Below are 22,044 nucleotides of genomic sequence, written 5' to 3'. Positions count from 1 at the left end.
AGAGGCTACTACATACTTTATTAGAATTTGTGTTTTTCATTGTTAAAAATCATGAATTTTTTTTCCTAAAATTATTCAAACTATGTCGTATTGCTTATTGGTCCACAGTAAAATATGTCATGTGTCATATGAACCGCATATTACTATGAACGCCCACAAACATCACATGCTTGCTGGGCACGACATTGAGCCCCACACGGGGTCGTAGTGCATTGCGAGTGTAGTGCCTTGCCCAGAACATGCGGGGTCGTCCATTCTCGACCTAACTCTTCTTCAGTTTAAAATTCAATACCACATCAAAAGTAAAACAAGTAAATAGTGAATAGAGTTAGTAGTACTTTAAAAAAAAAAAAAACAAAAGGTAAATAGTGAATAGAAAAATATTGAAATTAAGCTCTACAATAAAACACATAAATGGACCAAGAATTGATTGTCATAAAAGGAAACAAAAAAGAAACAGAATCTATTGGACGTTCGGTTAGAGCACATTCGAAAGGAATCAAAAACATGTTTGTGTTGCCAAATTGTTTCCCATCATCACAATACAATACAATGCGTACAGATCTGAACCACAACCTTAAAGATCACGAGAAAATGACTGCCCTTGACGTCGATTTTACAGCTAATCATATCATGTATGTTCTTTAATTTAATCACACCTTACATTATATTAATGCCACTCTCTGCCCATTCACAATTTAATATTCCATTCCATTAAACAGAAAGTCTGCAGAAATTATTTTTTGAAAATTTCTGAAAATAACTATTAAATTTTTATTTTTTTTAAAAGCTTCTGATTGAAAGTTAGAAAATCCAACAAATAAATATCTAAAAAAAATCTAAATCGGAAGATAAGATAGAAACAAGAAAAAGAAAAAAAAAAAGAAGAAGAAGAAAATGAATGCATATTTGATTTGATTGACTTGGGTAGAGAGAGAGGGGTTGAGACGGCAAAGATAAAGGAGAATATGAACAACCTAAGCATGACAAAAAGGGATAGAGAAGTATCTTGGCTTACAGAAAACGTCTTCAAATTAAAAATCTTAAAGAACATTTTTTGTCAAAATGATTTTTTTTTTCTTTGGCTGCAATATGTTTTTTTTGTTGACTTTTTTTAGTGAATAGTTAAACACTTATAATTTTGAAAAATGATCGTTAAAAGTTATTTTCGGAGTTTTCAAACTAACAACAATTTTAAATCAAATTCTCGACACCAATTAATTTTTTTTTTTTGAAAATCGACACCAATTAATTTATACAAACGAGTTAAATTCTATACCATAAATATCTATAAAGCTTATTTCATATTAGTATAACCTCATATGTTAATATATAGCAATTATGTTATGAAAATTCTACAATGCTATAAATGTATTATACCATTATTACTATAAAAAAAAATAAAGTACACCAGATTGATGTTTATCCAATTCAAAATCTCGAATTTTTCTTGTCACAAAAATAAAAAAAGTACGATAACGGTCACTTTTAAAATATCACAATTACTTTTCAAAAGATAGATTCTCATTCTCCACATTGAAACATGTTGAATATATTTAATATAAGATCAAAAGAAATATTGAATATTTAATTTAAGAATGATTAAATGTTGGTGGTGAGCTTGACCACACAAGATAACTACTACGCTATTAAGATGACGATTACGGCTTAGCCTTTCCTTGCTTCAACACAACTCTCTTAATTCCCTCCCTCTCTTCTCTTCTGCTGCTTCTAAGTTCCCTTTTTGCCTTCGGATTTTTCGATGAACTCTGCAAAAGGTTTGCTCCCTCCCCTCTCTCTATCTCTCCCTCTCTCTATCTATCTATCTACGCGTGTATCTATATCCATATCTGTATCTATGGGAATTCTATCTCGTATGGAATGCTGATAATGCACATGCAGAAGTCTCAAGTGGTTTTGATTGAATTTCAAGAGAAAGGGTCCTGATTAGTCTTGTTTATGTGTTTGCTTTTCTGGGTTGCTGCATTTTTCCGCATTAATCAAACATAAAATCTGGGTTTCTTGGGAAATGTAAGGATGGATAGATAGAATAATGGTCTTGGATCTGATGTGTGTCGGGAATCTTTATTCTTGAAAGCCTTTTCCTTTGGTATTAGTGGCTAATTTATTTGTTTATACTTCAAGGAGCTGCTGCTAAACTTTAATGTTCTTTGAAGTGACATTGAAAACAATTTTACTGTTCTATATGACCTTGCAAAAGTTGTGAACTTTTTTTAAAATTATGGATTTTCCTTGCACTATATTTAGAATTTTTGAGTCTATATAGGCTAGCTTTGTTAGGACTAGGGGTATACTATGAACAAAAAGATGCAGGGAGTTGAGAGATGTCAGATTTGGGTTTGAACTGATTGGATGTTTGGAAGGTTCTTGGGGTATAAGTAAAGGTGGGCCTTACATGTTTTTGGGTCACATGAGTGAAATGTGGTAAGTTAATCATTAGAGAGAGTGAACAGTAAGTCTTGTTGTTGGATCATAGGCAATTGAGTTTCATTATTTCTTCTAAATAATTGAATTGCCTAAAATAAGAAACAGTCCTTACTTGCTCCCTTCAAATCATGTCTAATTTCTACCAATCTTGAATGCCCTGCAACAAGAGGACAGCAAAATGGTGTAGGAGTAGACACAAATTGTTAAAGAATTAATCTGCATCTTCTTGTGATGAATAACTGTTATAAGCAAGATACTGTAATTTTCCTTTACTAATATATTAGTTACATATAAGTTCATCTCATTTGGTGCCAGTATTATTTCTTCGTTTTGGATCCTGGGTTGATTGTCCACTAGAAATTTCACTGTAAAAGATACTTGCATTATATTTTTTTCTCACCAGCTTTCATCTTTTACTAATTGCAGATAAGGGGGTTCTTATAATTTATACTAGTAAATAAGGTTGTTGGAATTGAATGAGGAACTTTATCTCGTACATTCTTTGCAACACCATCGGATGTTAGGCTTTAACAGCGAAGAAAGCATGACGAACCTTGAGTCCACTGAAGGGTCCAAGCACTGCCCGTTGAGTACTCTCAGAATTATTAGGGGAGTGATATGTTTAACCGTTCTCCTTTCGACTGCATTGATGTTCTTGATATACTTTGTGCCCGTGGCAGTATTACTCTTGCGCTCTTTCAGCATTAACTGTAGCAGGAAAGTAGTTTCTCTTCTCTTTGGCATTTGGCTAGGATTATGGCCATTTTTGTTCGAGAAGATAAATAAAACCAAAGTGATTTTCTCGGGAGATCGAGTTCCAGCAGGAGAGCGTGTTTTGCTGATTGCCAACCACAGAACCGAGGTGGATTGGATGTACTTGTGGGATCTAGCTTTGAGGAAGGGATGCTTGGGTCACATGAAGTATGTACTCAAGAAAAGTTTGATGAAATTACCTATCTTTGGTTGGGGATTTCATATCCTAGAGTTCATCCCTCTCGAGAGGAAATGGGAAGTGGATGAACCTGTCATGCAGTCGATACTTTCAACTTTTACCAATCCGCAGGATCCATTGTGGTTAGCTGTGTTTCCAGAAGGAACTGATTTCACGTAAGAAATTGTTATTCTCCTTGCTTTACAAAATACAGAGTATTGTATTCAACGCGTTTTCTTGGATTCTTGATTTTATTCCTCTACCTAGTTGGAAATTGGAATCTCTGTGACGTTAATATCACAGTCACCAATAGAGCATTGCTAAAGATTTAATTTGTAACAGCTGTGCACTAAGTTGCGTATATCACTATCGAGCATTGAAGTGTTTCTTCTTTGTTTGCAGTGAACAAAAGTGCATTAGAAGCCAAAAGTTTGCTGCTGAAAATGGATTTCCAGTGATGAAGAACGTGCTGCTCCCCAAGTCAAAGGGCTTCACTGCTTGCTTGGATACTCTGAGGCATTCCTTGGATGCAGGTTCTTTTTCTTATGTCAATTCATCTGTTTCTTATAGTCCGTCGATCTGCTCTTACCTGTCTTTGCACCATGAGTTTTTACCCTCATACATGTTAGTTGGCGGTTTAACAATGACGATAACAATGATTAAATGCTTAATACCTATAGCGATGGATAAACACATTTAGTTGATCTGTTGCAATATTGTGTCTTGAATTAGGGATATTATTAACACTATAGATCTTCAGAAACATGTCATTGTTGTCCTTTAAAAGTAAAGTAACAGCATACACTAATATCATCTTGTACTCATCTCTGAGTTTCTCAAACTATGCCTTAAAGTCTCGTTTTTCTGTACCAAAATTAATTCTTTGGTCTCGCCTTTTTGCTTATTTGGCAGTTTACGACATAACTATTGCATACAAGAACCGATGCCCTTCTCTCATAGACAACGTGTTTGGAGTAGATCCATCCGAAGTGCACATGCACGTTAGGCGCATCCCGATCGAGGAGATGCCAGAATCCGAGGGTGTTGCAGCTTGGTTAATGGAGACCTTCGAGTCAAAAGATCGGTTACTCTCTGATTTCATTGCCAATGGCCACTTCCCTCATCAAGGAACAGAAGAACAACTCTCCACTGCAAAATGCTTGATTAATTTTGCACTAGTGATTGCTTTCACCACCCTATTCATATTTCTTACATTCTATTCTTCCATTTGGTTCAAAGTATATGTAGGGTTTTCTTGTGTATACCTAGCTTCTGCTAGTTATTTGGACATCAAGCTCTAACAGCTTACAAGTTATACCCATTATGATTTGATATATCAAAAATTCTCATATTCAATGATAACTGTATATAGATTAAGAGCTTAAGATGTTTTTCATTACTAAAGTTCAATAGTGTTTTCACTTTAAATTAGTCCAAGTTGAAGAATGAAGATGTACATAAACAAATGGCCACAATGAGATAAACCAGTCTTGTAAATATATTGTTACTTTAGCTTGTCAATATTTTTTTTTTAAGGGACGAGAAAAATGTGTAGTCACAACTTGAAGAATGAAGATGTACGACGACAGATAACTACAAGAAGGTAAATCAATCTAAGTTATTCATAGTTAATCGAATCATGAGTAAAAATTCCAAACATCGACCTTGACATTTGGTTATATTTTTCATACTTGTAATGGTCTTTATAGCTCGAAAACTGATTATATGTACACTCAAGCAGGAGTAAGAGGTACACCTCTTACATGGTGATAATCATCACCTACGTGGTAGAACGCATTCCTGAGCTTATTATACTTTTCTACATCAAAATTATGAATCTTCATTAATTTTTGTTGCTTGGTTTTGAATCGCCTCTGGAAATACCCTTCAAAACTGGGCTCTTTGGAGGTTCTTAGGAAGAAGGAATAGGCCAGCCCGAAGTGAAGAGTGGTCACGAAGAAGCAAATGGGCTCCATCACATCCCAACTTAGCTCCCAGAAAGTCAGCCTCATAAAGCCCAATGTTTGCAGAGCAAGAAAGCCCAGACCACAGTATAGCTCCCCTCTTACTAACGATCGGGCCTTTAGGTCTATCATGGCCTTTTGCTTCTCCATAACTTCAAGCTCGTTCCTTCTCGGATCGTTTGGCATCGCTATTGATTCCGAAATCATTTTTTCCATAGATTTTGCTACCTGTTTGATAAGATTGTATAATATAATGCATTATATAGTCATCGTTTCAAATTATGGAATAAATGTTTAAGATCTGAAGTTAAAACCTAGAAATCTAGAATTATGATGAAATTAGGTCATTTACCTTATCGGGGCGGAGCAAAACGACGTCGCCGAGAACAATAACGCTGCCGGATTGATCCAACATCTTTGCGAACTCCAGACCTTGCTCTCTATTGTTACAGGCGTCGCTGCAAATCTGAACGAAATCCGAATACGAGACGGAGTTAACCGGAATTTCTCTGATCCTCAATCTCACCTTCTGCAGTTGATAAGACCTTAGAATCTTCCTCGCATCGGTAACTGAAATTCCTCCGATCGCGTCTTCCGGAATCGGCGGAGGGGGAACGAGTCCGTCGAGGCGGAGTCTATCGCGGGAGATGTTAATCGGCCATAACTTTTCTCCGACTGTAGCCGAGGCAAACTCCGGCGGTTTTGCGGCTTGGATGATCGCTCTCCTGTGGAGGAATCGCCGGAAAAATCCACCGACCTTTCCGTCCGGCGACGTGAGAAGCTCTCTGTGGAAGTTCAGTCTGGCAGCACTCTCCGGAGCTAGGCGGTTTCCGGCCGCAGCCGGAGAGTGTTGGAGTGATGAGATGACTGCAGCATCAGCGGCGTTTTTACAGTTCAATAGGCGCTTCGTTAGGGTTTTACGAAGCGCCATTACCGTGCGAAGGAGAGAGAAAGTGAACGTTATAGAGAGAGAAAGCAGTTGTAAGATTTTCCGATGGAATTGAGGAAGTGATGAGGTGGCCTTATATAGCGTCCAAACTTCGCGGAAGGGAGAATGTGACAGGAAACAGGAATCTTGGAGAATCATACTCCGTATAAAATTATAATTGGATACTAATTCAATAACTATTTATTTTCGAAAAAAAATTAAATATTACAGCATAGTATATATAATACACTATAAATAACAAATTCTTTCTTAAATATATTTCAATAATTAACATAACATCACAATACTCCTAAGTCCTAACACATGTCAGATTTGCCGTAAAGAATTTAAATTTAAGCAATCCTAATATTATTTAGTGAATCAATAATTAAATATTACTCAATATTTTCAATCACTTAACGTAATTTTATTTGTTTTGAAGAAACTTAGCGTAATTTTTTTTTTAAAAAAATTCAATCACTTATCAACCTATGTTTCATAATATGATCGACGCATTTCATATTAAATAGACATGTAAAAAAAAGTTTATCTACAATATCACTGTCGACACCATTGTATTTTGTATATATTTTATATAATGTTTTAAAAGTTAATTTCACTCTTGATTCATTAAATATAGTAGTATTTTTTATATTTAGCCCGTAAATATTCATTTTGCCATTTTTAATCGCCTATAAAATTTGTCAATTCCATATAATAAAAAACAAGATTAATTAGCATGTATATATTTATGCACATATACACATAGCTAAATTAAGGCTTTGCACATCTGATCTTTCCCGTCGTTGCCACATTAAAAATGAGTTTCTAGTTTTATTACAATGTCTTTTTCTTTGATTTTGCCTTAGCTTGTTTTGATTGGGAAATGATAGACAGTTTGGACCACTTATTTTACGTGCAAAAATAAAATTACATGAATTTAGATGAGATCATTTTTAGGTTGTTATCAATTTTTTTGCACATGTATAACAGGTGCCATTTTTTGCCACACTTGAAAAAAGAAAACAATATTAAATCCTAAATATTTTTTTTAAGTAAGTTAATTCACAGATAATTTATTAAATATAAAATCTTTTAAAAAGTTTTATTAATAATGTTGTGCTAAGAGGTGAAATTACAAAAATAATAATAATAATAATAAAATAAAATAAAGATCAAGGAAATAGTATTTTAAAAAAATACAGAGTAACTTTTTGATTTATAGAAAAGTTGGTCACTCCAAATTTTTGTTCATTGGACACTATTTCCGACCAATTAACAGTTAGAGTTAGATGGAATTTCCGATGAAAGTTTTTTCAGATATTCCATTTGGTCAGAAACATCTTTTCCATATGAAATATTCAATAATGGGTAATGTGTTTTGGATGACATTTACCTTGTGACCCTAGCTAGGACTACAAAGAGGTAGATCGTAGACAATTCGCATGATTAGTTAAACTTGAAACTTGTGATTACTAGGTCAACTGTCCAACTAATTTCGTTGGAATTATTAAACAAAATAACTTTTTAAAAATTATATATTATATGCACAACGTACATGTAATTAATTATATGTTCATGAATTCTCCACGAATCGAATACCTATATGTATAGATGCGTGAGGCTACTGATACAACATGAGATGGATTAACATGAATTCAGAACTGTACCACTTTCCTCCACACTCTTCTTTACGCAACTCCACACAATTTTTCATCCACAAAAGAATATGAAATATCTATTATTGTACTGAACATCATAAATTTATGGTTTTAGAATAAAACGAGTTTGCGTTTTAATTAATTATTCTAATACGAAAAAGAAACATATAAATTGGGTAGAGATTATATTCTTAGCCATCAAAGTTAGGCATCAAAATTATGGGGGAGAATTGAATGAATTGAATCTGCAGGCACTGAGAGATTCAATTCGCAGGGGAATGAGTGTATTGTGTATTGTTAGGTTAGTCGGATTCGATTCCGTAAGGAGTAAAGATTCCAGCAACCAATTGGGGAGAACAACATGGGATTCATACTAAGGCTGTCGGATTCCATTTCCATATCCTGCCTGATATATATTATCCCCTACCCCTACACCATACCTCTCATCGATCTAATCTCCTAGTGTATAGGATTCCGACACACAAGTGGGGTGTCTACTAATCCCATTATTTGCATGCTCACGTACGCACTACTCCCTTATATATGTTCGTTATTCCCTGTTACATCTAATTTCAGAACACAACTCAACTGATCAATCAATTCAAAGTAAATTTAAAAATTTTTATTTTGTTAGAAGTCGCAAAAATTGCAATGTTCAAATCCGATCCTACCGTTTGACATGGGGCTATATGAGAAAGTTAGCTGATTAAATAATAAATAATTGAGTATCGTCAGAGGTGATAAGATCATATAGTAAAATGTTTGATAAATATTGTGGAGGATGCATGCATATCTTGAACCAATCTAGCTAGCTAGGTAGCAATGCAACTATTCCCTAGTGGGGTCTATGAAAAGGTTTTTATACATACGGCTTGAATTGCTTGTTAATAATAACACTATTATATGATAAAGTATACAAAAAGTAAGGAGAGTTAAGGTAGGAGGTAATGGGAGACAACCTCAGCATAATTGGTTAGATAATTGATTTAGTAATTACAAGGGTCACTTTTTGTGGGAGTTTTTTATTGGCCTTATTAGTTTGAGTTAGTCCGTTATAAATAATTTAGGTTAATTTACATCTTTGTGGTCATTTGCTAGTGAGGCTCACAGTCACATGACAAGTTTCACCAAAAGTGCACATTCAGACAAGGGTTGTGGACTTTCTTGTAAATCAAAAGGTAGGACGTGACGCTAGTGGATGAGAAGTCTCAGCTCACTCAAGACTTGCTTCCAATGTCAGGGTAGAGGTTTGGTTCATGCCATGAACATTGGGAGTTTGGGATCTTTGTACACAAAAGTGTATAGTTTGTTTTTGAGTCTTGAAATTAGATTAAGATGTCGTCCAACAAAGTTTAAAAACTCGAGTTTAAGAAAAAAAAAAGAGAAAAGACAATATATGTAAGAACACATCACCATCGCACAATATATAATGTCTGCCCCACGACACGGCTAATTAACATAGGCCAGAATTATTGGCTTCACGCAATCACGCCTGCACCATTATTGTACCTAAACACCGGCATGTCTGTTATAGTTAGGCTGCGTTTGGTAGGTTTTCACATGCTGTTTAACAGTATTAACAATTTAAGAATTTAAAGACAAAATAAATATATGATAAAATTATAAAGAATTTATGAGTATACAAAAAAGAAAACATACTATACAAGGTAACACAAATATACATTCTAATATATATATATATTAATGTACAGAATTGGAAAACAACACTCTGCTAAACTAATAACTAAATGCTCTTGATTCACCAGGAGTGACTAATAACACCTTGTTTATGTATGTATTTACTCTTTTTCAAAAAAAAAATGTATGTATTTACTCTCATATTTATTATATTGTCAATTGTTCTAACATTGATTCAGTGATTTATGTGGGATTACTAATTTCATAAACACCAATAAAGTTTTGACGTGAAACTCCTAATTTAATTCCACTAGAGGGGGCATTATATTATTCTTGTTAAATTACAAAATTAATTACCCCCAATAGGGATTTTTTATGGTTAATGGAATCCGCCATGGCCATTGGCCACCCCATAGCCTCTAAAAAAGTACTAATGATTGATGCTGACCAATTTCCTTGCTTACATATTAATACTCCGTACTACTTTACTTGAATTTGGTTTTAAATGTTTAACTAATTGTAGTTTAAAGAATTGTATTACTATGTTACGTTAGAGGTGAATATTAGGAGGGTGGTCGAAAAGGGGACTGAATGTATGAAATATGATTTTGATATTTAAATGTCAGAAGTTCAATTATTGTTAATACTTTGATCTCTTGATCGAGTTTATCGCTCATAAATCTTTTTAATATAGTTTATATCTCCTATGTGATTTGCATGTTATTGCGTAGGAGCTGAATTTTAATTCGATTAGTTCGATTATTGGTTAGTTGATAGAAAGTCGATGTGCGTAAGGCCACTAATGAGAAAAAGTTGAATTGGGAGTGTGGTGACTGGTGAGTTCAGCTTCGACGGCGATGGGACTCCTTGGATGGCTTAATGGAGATGGAATATTTGCTGGCAAAATGAAGAGCATCATCTCCACTACATATTTCTGTATTTCATTTAACATTTGATTTACGGAAAAGTCCGTCTAAAAAATGCGGGCTTGTCTTTTAACTTACCCAACAAAAGGTATTGATCAGCACAAACTAAAAATGTTAATAAACATATCGATTTGAGGGAAGGATTAAACTTAAAAGCTTGTGGTTACTAAACCAATTGTTCAACTAATTTGACTAAAGTTGCAATACATTGTATCACGTACAATATACAATATAGAGTGTCAGCCAGTTGGCGGTCGTGGAATGCAATTGCGCGTCTCATCTTTATTTATTTATTTATTTATTTATTTTAAGCTTGAAAAAATCATGCTCTTGTAGATGTGAAAACCCCCAAAAAATCTTCCCATTCGTTCAAAAACAACACAGACAATTTTTTTTTCTCTGCAAAATTCAGTAAAAAAATATTTAAAAATTATACTAAAAAAAAAAAAAAAAAACCAAGGGGTTGCTCTAACATTCCATTATCACTAAAAAAAACCCAAGGGGTTGCTATCTATTCTGAAAATCATTATATTTTTAAGCATGGAATGGAATGGAACGGAATGTTCATCTTTAAAGTTCTTGCATGATCGATATGCCACCACCACCATTTGTTTATTTTGAGGCATATATAAATATTATATATAATGTTTTAGGTATAATTGTTATTTGTTCATGAATTATATGATTTAAAAAATTTAACTTTATTCTTTCAGGATAATATATATGAACACGATAGTGTATTTAGATTTTTGTTTGAGTAGATTGTTATATCACTTGCGTGTGGTTCAAATATACGGAGTAATTGAAATGCAAAAAATAAAAATAAAAAATAGTGGAGTTATAAATATGATAAGAATTCAAGAAGTATTTTTAAACCTACATGATTATTTTTTGAAGGTAAACGTAGTTATTCCATTAATTCATAACATAAATCTTTTATATCAACGATCAATAAAATGGTAAACCATTCCTTACAGTCGGACATAGAAACAACTTTTCTAACTATGCTATAGATAACTTGAATCGCAGACTGTTTCATAACTAGGAAGCTATGTTCCTTCAAGGAGTTTAAAGCTTCATCAAAGATCTGGGTCTTCATCATCATTCTTTTTTGCTCGCCCATGATAAGATCAACACTTGCCGAAACCAAACTAAACGATTTATGCTAATGATAATGAAAAGCTCGTGAAAGTAACGAGAGGAAAAAGCCCGTGAAAGTAACAAGAGGAAAACACAATAATAGAGAAAATAAAAAGTGGTAAAACCAAAGTAGGGTTGGGAGTTCAAGACTACCAACACAAACCCCAATACCTACCTACTATTATTTTATTCAAAGGGAAAGAAAACGGAAGAAGAAGATCTGTGGCGGTGGTCAGAGGCGGACGGAGCTGCAACGGTGGTCGGGGCGGAAGAAGAGCGAGAGTAAACGTAGAAGGTGACCAAAACCGCCGGCTCAAAACTCCATTAGAACTTCGACCGGAGGCCGGCGGTGGAAGCCGAAGTTGAGCAGCAGAGAAAAGCTTTTTGTTTTAGAGAGAAAAGGGAGGCAAACCTACATGATTATTTTATTTACATAAAAATTTGGACGAAGTAAAAAGGGTATGAAACATAACATATATATGTATGTATATACGCCGTAAAGAAAATACAAAAGGAGTACGTAGCCGAGTGGGCGAAACATGATTCATAAATTAAAAGTTACAAGTTTGATTTTTGTCCATACTCAATCAGACGAGCTCATCGCAATATCGCATAGAGTCTTCCTAATGTTTACTTTTCCTATATGATTTGTGCAAACTCTCCAGCAATAGTTGTGATTTGTGAGCTTCATCCCCTCTTCATTCAAAAAGAAAATAAATTTATTAAGACTGTTCTTTCTAGAAGAATTTAGAATCTTTATATCTATATAATCAAGAATCATGTCTTTAAGAATTAATATCTATATCAACATTTGTGGGGTATCCAAAATAGTACAAGCAAGTAAGCTAAGTGGGCCACGCAGTGCGCACAAAATATAAACAGTATATATTATATAAGAGGTACGTGGGTAGGGCAAGGGACATATATGGTTATAGGGTGGATAGATATATAAGAATGCATTAAGGTTTAGGTCAATTTCTGGTACCCTAAGAATCAGCTTCTCAATTCTGATTCACAACCACTATTATATTGTCTACTACATACATAGGCCTCATGTAGCATATATATGGCCTGAGCTGTGCCACCAAACAAATATGCTATTAATCAAACATATATGTACATCTCATTCATAGCTTTCCATTGTTGATTGGTTGGGTTTAAAGTTAGTAAGCTTATTCCTATCATGGTCGACATTCTTATGTAAAATATATATGGACTTTAATTTAGAAACGTTTTTGTATCGTGTGTACTTTAATGTTTATTTGATTGTGTATTAGTGTTTAGTCAAGTGATGATATTGTCAATACAAGAAAGCACATAGTCAATATCGAGGCTCGAAACTCACAACCTCCTATATAAGAGTGTAACTTGGTGCCATTAGACTACAACGTCCTGGCCTTATCTCTTCAATTATTCTTTCTTCTTTAGTTTCATTGTTACTTTTTAATTTAATAAATGACATTTTACTCTAACGCAATAATTTGTGCTAAAAACCCATCATGAATATTAATTTATAGTTAAATTATTATAATGCTACACAATGATAATATTTATTACTCCGTACTATATTTTAAATGAGCTATTAGCATCACATCAATGTACATTTCTCACAAATATAATAATGAACATAACATATATTCTTTGTGGGTGCAGTGTATGTTAAATTCCAAATTCTTAGTAGGGATTTATCATTCAACCCAGTTGAGGAATTGACAAATGAAAGTAGAGGCCATGGAATATTATAAAATAGCTTAAGAATATTGACAATATATATTATACTCCAAATTTTTTATTTTTTGAAATTCTGCAAATCTTATTTAATTTGAATCTATCTTTGGATAATCCTCTGCTGATCTAACCTTGATTTGAATCATCCTATGAATAAGATTCCTAGAATCTTGTTATTGTCGGCTGCCTTTGGATCGGATACCTGGGAACATTCATCTATCTGTTGTTGCAGTAGCGTCGAAATTCTATTTTGGACACCCTGACGTCTGCTTGCATTGTTTGCAAGGATTATAATTATTTTTTCTTATTTTAACGGTGGGAATTGAAAGTTAATAAATTAATCAATCTTGACCCCATTGACACTTTCCATTGGTTAAATTGTTAGTAAATTATTGAATCTTTTATAGGCGGGGTATGTTTATTAATTGTAAAAAGAATTACTCCGGTAAAGGTGGCGAGTCGGTGGTGAATAGGTGAAGTATAATATATTACTGTATATGAAAGTTTATTTAGTATGATTTGTTTTTCTAGTTCTCGTGGGTGTTACGTGGTTAGTGACTTTTATGAATTATATTACACAAAAATATGATTTGCCCGGTACACACTCGATTCTAAGATAGTGACAATTGTTCGATTTGGCCTATTGGGATTCATAATTTTTGTTGTGGATTTAATTAGGAGGTCAAAATTTATATAGGTGTGATTTTATTCAATTCCTTGTATTAAAAAAAAAATACTCATCAAAAGTAGTGATACTAATTGATAAATTAGAGTATTCTTTTAACCATTGAGGACTAAAAAGTTTACTTTATTAGCATCAGATTATTAAACTTTTTTCTTTATATGCAGCATTTGGTATCTTCACCACGGAAGACTAATTCATAATCTGCTTACCAACTGTCTTAAATTATTAGATTGTATGAAAATATCTTTAACAACATTGAATTATAGATCTCATTTCTTTTTCTTTTCTATTTTTTTGTTGTTGATATTGACATTGAATATATATTTTTAAGACAAAAGAAAATTAAAAAAAAAACATCTATAAAAAGAGAAAAGTTAAAATATATTTTCCCTAATAATAATAAAAATAAAAATAAAAAAGTGGTGTCCATTGTTGAAAGCAAATTGGTTGGTGAGGCTATAATGTCGGATTTTTGCTGCCTCAAGTTTGGTACAACGCATTAACTCACTAACGTAATAGAGAATAAGGATGCACTCTCGCTATTCTTTTTGTTTTTTTTTAATTATTTTTAATAAATATCTAATAGATCGCTTTCAAAAAAAAAAAAAAAAAAAAAAAAAAAAAGAAGAGAGAGCATATCTAATAGATCAGTAATTATCTCTCTTAGCTTCCAATACAATATACAAACTTATAAGATAAATTGTTATGAACTGAGATGAACAATTCAACATGTATATTAAAAATTATAACTAATACGAATAAGAATCCTTATTTATATTTTTTTGCCAACTAAAGTTTTACATCGGACCAATAAAAGATACAAATGCTCTAAAAGAGATGAACGAGTGGATGAAGCATAATTCTCATATATGAAGGTCACGAGTTAGATTATATTCTTTGCTAACACCCTCTCGGTTAAGCTTGTCCTATTGCACAAGTCTTCCTAGTATGAGCTATTTCATATTTTCAATATATAGCGTCTAACTTGTTTATAAGATCGAGAGATCACTTTAATACTTTTAGAGAAAAAATTCTGAATTGCTTAGTCATTATAAATTTTAAAACACCAATACAAGTTGGACTTTTATAAAAAGGGTGACATAAGAGTTTGCCTAGTTTGAAAGAGTAGGGATACAAAAAAAAAAAAAAAAAAAAAAGTTATTGATTTTAGACTTCTTCCACTGCGGGCCGGGCATGCATGCTTTATCTGTGTTGTCTCTCTTTCAATTAAAGAACTTTATTAGACCTAGGAATTTCTTGTAAAATTGTAACTGTACTAAAATCATGTATGTGTATATATATAAACTACTTCTATTATGTTTCTTTTTCTGTTTAATAAAAACAATTATAATAACTATGCAGTATAGAATATTACGACATTCTTTAGTCAATTCTTGGGTAAGTGTGACCCTTAAAGCAAATATGTTAAAGAAATCATAGATTATTAAGTGTTTAATGAACTTAAATAACACAATACTGTATATTATATTTGACACTTGCTAATATAACAGTCGGTTCAACTAAATTGACTAGATTTATCTCTTTAAGGCTTAGAACGTGTTTATGAAGTTCAGAATATAAGGACAGGTTCATAAGATCTAGTATAAAGTCCAGCCAAACCAGAAACCTTGGATGGTGATTGAGGTAGCTAGTGGCTTAATTGTTGAGTGGTGGAAGTGAAAACTAATGACGTAGGATGTACAAAGTGAATGCTGAATCCTCCAAATGAAGAGGAATCTGCAAAGTGAATCTTTGACCAACAGATTAGATGAAGGTGGATATACATATGTATATATGTCTTGCTGTTTTCTTGGTAAACCTATATGAACATGCATGTTGTAGCTACTAGGATTTCAATTACATATGTAGTCCACAATGTTTTTTGATTGATTGATTGATGGATATGATGATGATGATCATCTTGGAGCATAACAGTGTCGAATTTTATGGCATGGTAAATGTAATTAGGGACTTTTAATTATATTAGAGTTGTGTGCCACTTTCAAACTACAATTATTCAAAGCTTTTTACCATGCATCATTCATTTCATCATCGTTTTGGCTTCTTAATTATGCCAATAATGTTATAATGGTACCCCAAAAAGTGCCCCTTTAGGTTGTTTATATTATATATACATCAGATGAACTTCTTTCTTAATTGCTTTATGACTGCTCTTTTGTTCCCTAGCTAACACCATAATTTTTGCTAGCTTCTGCTTCACCAAAATAGGTACTGCTTTTATATATATATATATATATATATATATATATATATATATATATATATATATATATATATATATAGAAAAACTCATTGCTAAAATTATCCATTGTGAGCATAAATATAATATAAACATAAATCTGTAGTCCAACTATCAGCTTAGGCTTTTAGTTGGATGGAGCACATAATTCAATTTGATATTAGAGCCATGCAAAAAGGTCATGGGTTATGGTCTACACGTGGAGGGACGTGTGAGCATAAATATAAACATAAATTTTGGGCTAAAAAGCCCAACAATTTTTATAGAAAGTATTTGTACTTATTATTTTAGGCCTTTGGGCTCTCGGGTAACCTTTGGATCACCCAGCAAGGGATATTATATAGTTATGTAGCTTCTTCTTGTCTATATTTATAGGAAACAAGATCATAGTTCAACATTGTTGACTTAGTAACCATAATATCCCGATTTATGTTAGGCCAACCCTAATAAAACCAAAGAAAACCATATTTGACATGAAGAAAAAACATTGACACTTTAGGAAGGAAGGCAAAGTTTAAGGAGGATAGAATGATGATCATCATATGAGAATATACATTTGAACAGCCCACACAACATCCAACTGGTGAGTGACATGTTCAACCAAGCTTAGGAATTCCATCCAACATTTCTAGTCAGTCAAATGTTATCTACATAATATATCTACCCCTACAAGACACATGACAAACTCTCTATAACCTAAAGTTACAAAACCCTAGAAAAGCAAAAGCAGGAAGGATAAACAGCAGCATTCAGTATATACTGACATAATATCGGATAATATAATACTTCTGTTAGTGTCAGGAACAAGATGCAAAGTGTTCCATTCATAACTTCCGACTTATTTGCAGACCGTCTTAAGCCTCTTCGCGGCCTGCACAAACCCCACGATCACTTGCAGCTCGTCCAATTGCTTCACCCACAAAACACGCAGATTTCTTGTTAGCAAAACAAGGTTTGAAAGCTACCGATGCCAAATGTAACGTGTTTGGAGGAGCTGATTAAGGACATCAAAAACGGATCGAGTGTGAAGTACCTGTGACATAAAATGCCTCTGGACAACATCGATTAGTTGCTCTTTTGAAGGGTTAGGTATGGCATCCACCTAAGTAGTAACCGGGGAAGTTTAGAGAACGTAAGACAGACGTGCTAAAATCAATCAAGAATATATGAATCTCCGAGCATTTGATAATAATGAACTCACTAGATTAAAGTGTTGCAAGTATCTCCACAGTGCAGTCATCTCGAGTTTGCTCAGGTCAACTTTCTGCACGAGCAATACTTTTAGTACACAAGTAGAAAATTTTCTATCTATGAACAGATACTACAATGTAATAGAGTCAGTAATATTCAAAAAAAAAAAAAAATTCCATCCAGAGGGACGAGTAGATGAACTGACCACAATAGTATTGAACTTTATCCACAAAACTATTGTTTAAGTTGTCCATACCGTGGATCTCCTAGGAGCCGAAACACATCCTTTGGACTGCGCATCACATGAAAGAGTGCGGCACAGAGTCTTGTGAGACGACCCAGATGATTTATGCATGCGATACCTTGATCTATGGGACTTTTGAGTGTCGTCGGACGCTAAAGAATGCCAAATACATGGAAGTATAATAAGTGGCACGCGAGAAGGAGAGAGACAGAAATGATTGGCATAATCCACTTTATGAAATAGAAATTTCCAAGGAATTTGCAGAAACTAGAATCTATCTGCAGAAGTGATAACAAAGTAGGATTGCAAACTTCATTACTCACCCATATCTGAACCATTCCACTGGAAATTTTCAAATTCAAGGTCATCATCATCCTCGTTTCCAGTAGGTGCTTCAATCACACTCAGTGCGTTTCTTTGCAGCTTTACCTCTATGCCATTTGTAAGTACCTATAGTTTTAGCATGCCAAACAGTTAAAAGTTAATACTACATACAAGTATTTAAAATATGTTTCTTTATTTCCATGCTTTCCAAAAATAATAATGGAGACAGATAAATATTTGAAGGGATATGGTCACCAAGACTGTTAGCAGATTTAGTAAGGATATTGAATAAAAGTGTAAAATCAGTATTGGACTCCAGTAAATATTAAAGAACATATCAAGTATGGACTATAAAGTAGTACCCGAGTTTATAGAGCAAAGAAAAGTAACAACTTATCAAGATTTTCTTGGAACAAAAAAGGAAAAAGTGAAAGACTAAAGAACAAATGTTGAACAATTAAGTTCTTATACATAATTTGGTGTAATTGGCACACCACAAAGGAGCTGGCCTGGCCTTCCACGGAAAGAACTATATGTGATACATCCATCAATTAATCAAGCGGGTAAGACACCAAGCTTGAGAAGCAGCAGAGGTCTAATACAAATATCACTCGAACAGGGCTCAAGAGCCAAGAATGGTTTGCTGCCCTTACCAATGGTGCGAGGATTTAACCTCAACAAGGATGGAGCCATGAAAAACAGCACCAACCTAGCAAGTGCAGTAGGCTTACTCAGCAGGTATTTTGGGTTGAGGATTTACACTAGTGAATACTAGCCAAACAGATAGTTACTCTGCAGAGCTTAGGGGGATGCTAGAGGGCTTGCCCGTAGTAAAAGAAACTAAGAGAGCAGGATTAACAGCAAGTGTGTCGAGCTCAACTTGGAAGCAATGGTAGAGGCTATCAAAGACACAATCAAGACAAGCACCAAGAGTAGGCAACCCCAGCCAAGTTGGTCAGGCTGTTTACTTGGTAACAACTCAACTCCCATAGAGTTGCCTAATAGACTTTTTGGTTTGAATAGGTGAGAAATAGGCAACCTAGATTGATTTTTCTCTGGCTAGAGTCCAAACTCGAAAGCAGAGTTTGCCCGGTGCATACCTCTACAGAAGTGGCTGCGGTTTTCCTAATCACCCAAAATAAAGACTAGCAACAAGAGTGAGCACAGACTAAAAACAGAATGCAAAAAGGATCAATCAAGTTTCCACATCATTGACTACAAGAAAATTTTCTATCTTATCCACATCAATGCATCCAAAAGCATTTCAGACCGGGGAAGAAAAAGCTCATAAAATTGATTAACAAACCTGCAATTTCAGAAAAGCACACTAAACTATAAATCCACTGAGAAAAAAAAAAAAAGAGCAAACCCTTGACCACTTTCCTGTACCTATATTAAGGGGCAAAAGTAAAAACAAAGAAATAGAAATGCAAAATGCACCATAGTCCATAGCAATAAGGGTCATAATTGCAGAATCTTAAATCACTAAACACTATAATCTACACAAAGAGACAACACTGATATCAAATTAGAAGCCAAAAAAACTCGAAACCAAACAACACATTACTAAAGAATCAAACTTTACAAGCAAAATTACCAGCCAATGCCATCCTCCAAGCCCGACAGCCTTCTTGACCACACCCTGAAGCCCCACAAGCACCGACTTTGTACGGTTATTACCCGTTACAACCACCTTGGTGTGACGTGGCAGCACCGAGAGCTCCTCCTCGCTGCTCTCCCCACAGCTCTGCAACTGCGCGAACCCACCCACACCATGCACCGAGCTAGCCTCCACCGCCGCCGCTGCATGCATCATTTTTCTTCCCCGCCCGGAAAACCCCCCGGAATTTCAAGAATTCAGCCCAAGAAAACGGAAAAGCGGGCAGAAATATCTCGCATTGTAGAGGCGGATTACGGATAGATGGGTGAATCACTGAATTGAGAATTTCTAGAGCGAGAAAACACAAATGCAAGTAGAGACTAGAGAAATCGAGAGAGAGAGAGAGAGAGGGGGGGAGAGAGTGTGTTTTCTTGTTTCTCTTTCTTCTTCTCAATTCATGATGGTGTTTTCACTGCTAGGCGGCTACTGATCCCGAGGAAATGAAGTGGACCAATCGCAGAACGCCACGTAGGAGAGAGAACACGTCAATCATGCGTTACAAAAGGGGGCTTGCTTCTCGGGCATGATGCATTGCCCACTTTCTCAATAGAGTGAGAGAGAGAGAGAATTGGGCTGACCGTTTTGACTGGTGTGAAAATGGACCCCTGCTAAATTACGCTATTGCCCCCAGCGCTTTGTGACCAGAAAAAGGGCAGGAAAGTAAAACAGGACATACGTTACGAGAATGAGAAACTGTAACGAAAGCGCGGAATATGCAGAGGGCCCCACGTGGACGAGGAGGTTTACCTGCCGGTCCCACGTGGAAAGAGAACCTTAATCATTAATAATATTGTCCCATTATCACTAATTATCCGGGTTTTTTTTAAATAAAATTCAATTATCCATAAATAAAACAGTAATGGACAAATTACTCACTTAGCCGCCGGTTAAGCCAACAAAAAGAGAGAGAAAATGACATTTGTAAAAATAGTGGTCGTCAACTAGCAACCACTTTTAAAAGTAGACATAAAAATTATCCGACATTGTATTCATGTCTAGTCTTTCAGGGTCATATACCCAACAATTTTATTATCCAAATACAAATTTGAAATGCTAATATTTATTACTTTTACATTTTTGATATCCAATAAAAACAGCGCATAATTTTAAAATTATCAAATATTAATTATTATGAAAGATATAACTTAGTCAATACATTAAATATAATTCTTAAACTTCATTTATGGTCAAAGAAAATAACAAAGTATTATTACATGTTTACAATTCTACAGTAATAAGCTAAAACAGGAGGGAACTATTAGTTAACCTATGTAATGTACTAATGTTCCTGCCATAACTGAGGAATGTGCACCGTCAATCTGTGATGTCCGGTTTCCTGCCGTTGGATTCTGTCCGCCTGGATTAGTTGCTGGTGAAAAAAAGAAGAAGGATATGTTTAGCAAGATGAAATTTTTTGTAATTTTAAAAAATTAAAACATAAAATACAAAAATAATTTTTTTGTTCAAATTATTTACTTTTCAGATTTAACAATAAAAATTGCACCCAAAAAATTTAACTTGAAAAACCATTCCTATCAAAATTAAATCAGATCATATTTCAGCTTAAATCACAACAATATCTATAACAATCAAGCATGGAGCATCCTTACTCTGTAAAATCATTGCTTTTTTATTATATTATTATTATTGATTAATGTTCCTAGATCAACTGTTTAATGTTCTAAGCATGGTTCCAGTTGAGTATGCGGTCCAATAGAAAAAAGTTTTGTTGTCGTGCTGGCTATAATTTGAAGAGTCACTTGATCAATTTTTTATTTTTTTTTGAATACTACTAGCTCTATTAGAATGCAGTATAAAGGGAACACACCACTTCCCGTATAAAGGGAAGGGTTTGATGCCACTGGACCACAAGGTCCTTGGCGATCAAAATTATTTCAGCTGAAGCATATTATAGTCAGCAAAAAATCACCAGAAAATAATTCAGTTTAAGTTATTTATCTAGCTGGTTCAAACTAAAATGTTTTCATAGAGAATCTGATATTAAACTTTATCTTATGGTTATCAAACCAATTGACAAACGAACTCGGTTGGATTCATCTCGAACTATGTTGATACATAGTCATAGACAAAGTAACCTCAATATTCCTATTTGTTACACATGAAATTTGTATTCATTAAACCATGATCAGTGTTGTAAAAATTGTGCCTAGGCGCTAGTCGGCACACGGCTGCATCGAGGAAGGCCGGAATCGGCCTCCGATCCTCCGCGGCCGCAGAGTCGACCACCTTGAGGAACCTTTTTTTTTTTTTTACGGTTTAGTCGCGAAGAAGGGACCTCCGCACGACACTCGCACG

The 22,044-nt window shown here is 34.3% G+C and overlaps 3 protein-coding genes across 3 annotated transcripts; 1 reads left to right on the top strand and 2 right to left on the bottom strand.

The window, feature by feature from the left end:
- The first annotated feature begins 1,655 nt into the window (after positions 1-1,655).
- LOC116022141 (probable 1-acyl-sn-glycerol-3-phosphate acyltransferase 4) lies at positions 1,656-4,764 on the top strand. The gene is made up of 4 exons (XM_031262722.1): positions 1,656-1,778; positions 2,875-3,555; positions 3,782-3,912; positions 4,292-4,764. Exons 2-4 carry the CDS (start codon positions 2,966-2,968, stop codon positions 4,678-4,680), a joined length of 1,110 nt encoding a protein of 369 aa, XP_031118582.1. The 5' UTR covers positions 1,656-1,778; positions 2,875-2,965; the 3' UTR covers positions 4,681-4,764.
- A 219-nt stretch (positions 4,765-4,983) lies between these two features.
- On the bottom strand, positions 4,984-6,349 carry LOC116022142 (calcium uniporter protein 4, mitochondrial). Its single transcript, XM_031262723.1, has 2 exons — positions 5,696-6,349; positions 4,984-5,571 (listed from the first exon to the last, which is right to left on the bottom strand). The coding sequence occupies exons 1-2, from the start codon at positions 6,272-6,274 to the stop codon at positions 5,113-5,115; spliced, it is 1,038 nt and encodes a 345-aa protein (XP_031118583.1). The 5' UTR covers positions 6,275-6,349; the 3' UTR covers positions 4,984-5,112.
- Positions 6,350-16,822: 10,473 nt separating this feature from the next.
- LOC116022020 lies at positions 16,823-20,122 on the bottom strand. The gene is made up of 6 exons (XM_031262565.1): positions 19,666-20,122; positions 18,068-18,194; positions 17,757-17,896; positions 17,511-17,573; positions 17,343-17,411; positions 16,823-17,219 (listed from the first exon to the last, which is right to left on the bottom strand). Exons 1-6 carry the CDS (start codon positions 19,882-19,884, stop codon positions 17,148-17,150), a joined length of 690 nt encoding a protein of 229 aa, XP_031118425.1. The 5' UTR covers positions 19,885-20,122; the 3' UTR covers positions 16,823-17,147.
- Between the last annotated feature and the right edge of the window lie 1,922 nt (positions 20,123-22,044).

The sequence above is a fragment of the Ipomoea triloba genome, chromosome 6 (assembly GCF_003576645.1).
Source record: "Ipomoea triloba cultivar NCNSP0323 chromosome 6, ASM357664v1".
In the NCBI taxonomy this organism is placed as follows: domain Eukaryota; kingdom Viridiplantae; phylum Streptophyta; class Magnoliopsida; order Solanales; family Convolvulaceae; genus Ipomoea; species Ipomoea triloba.
The sequence above is the reverse complement of the archived record's forward strand: the minus strand, read 5'-3'. Positions and strand labels throughout refer to the sequence as shown.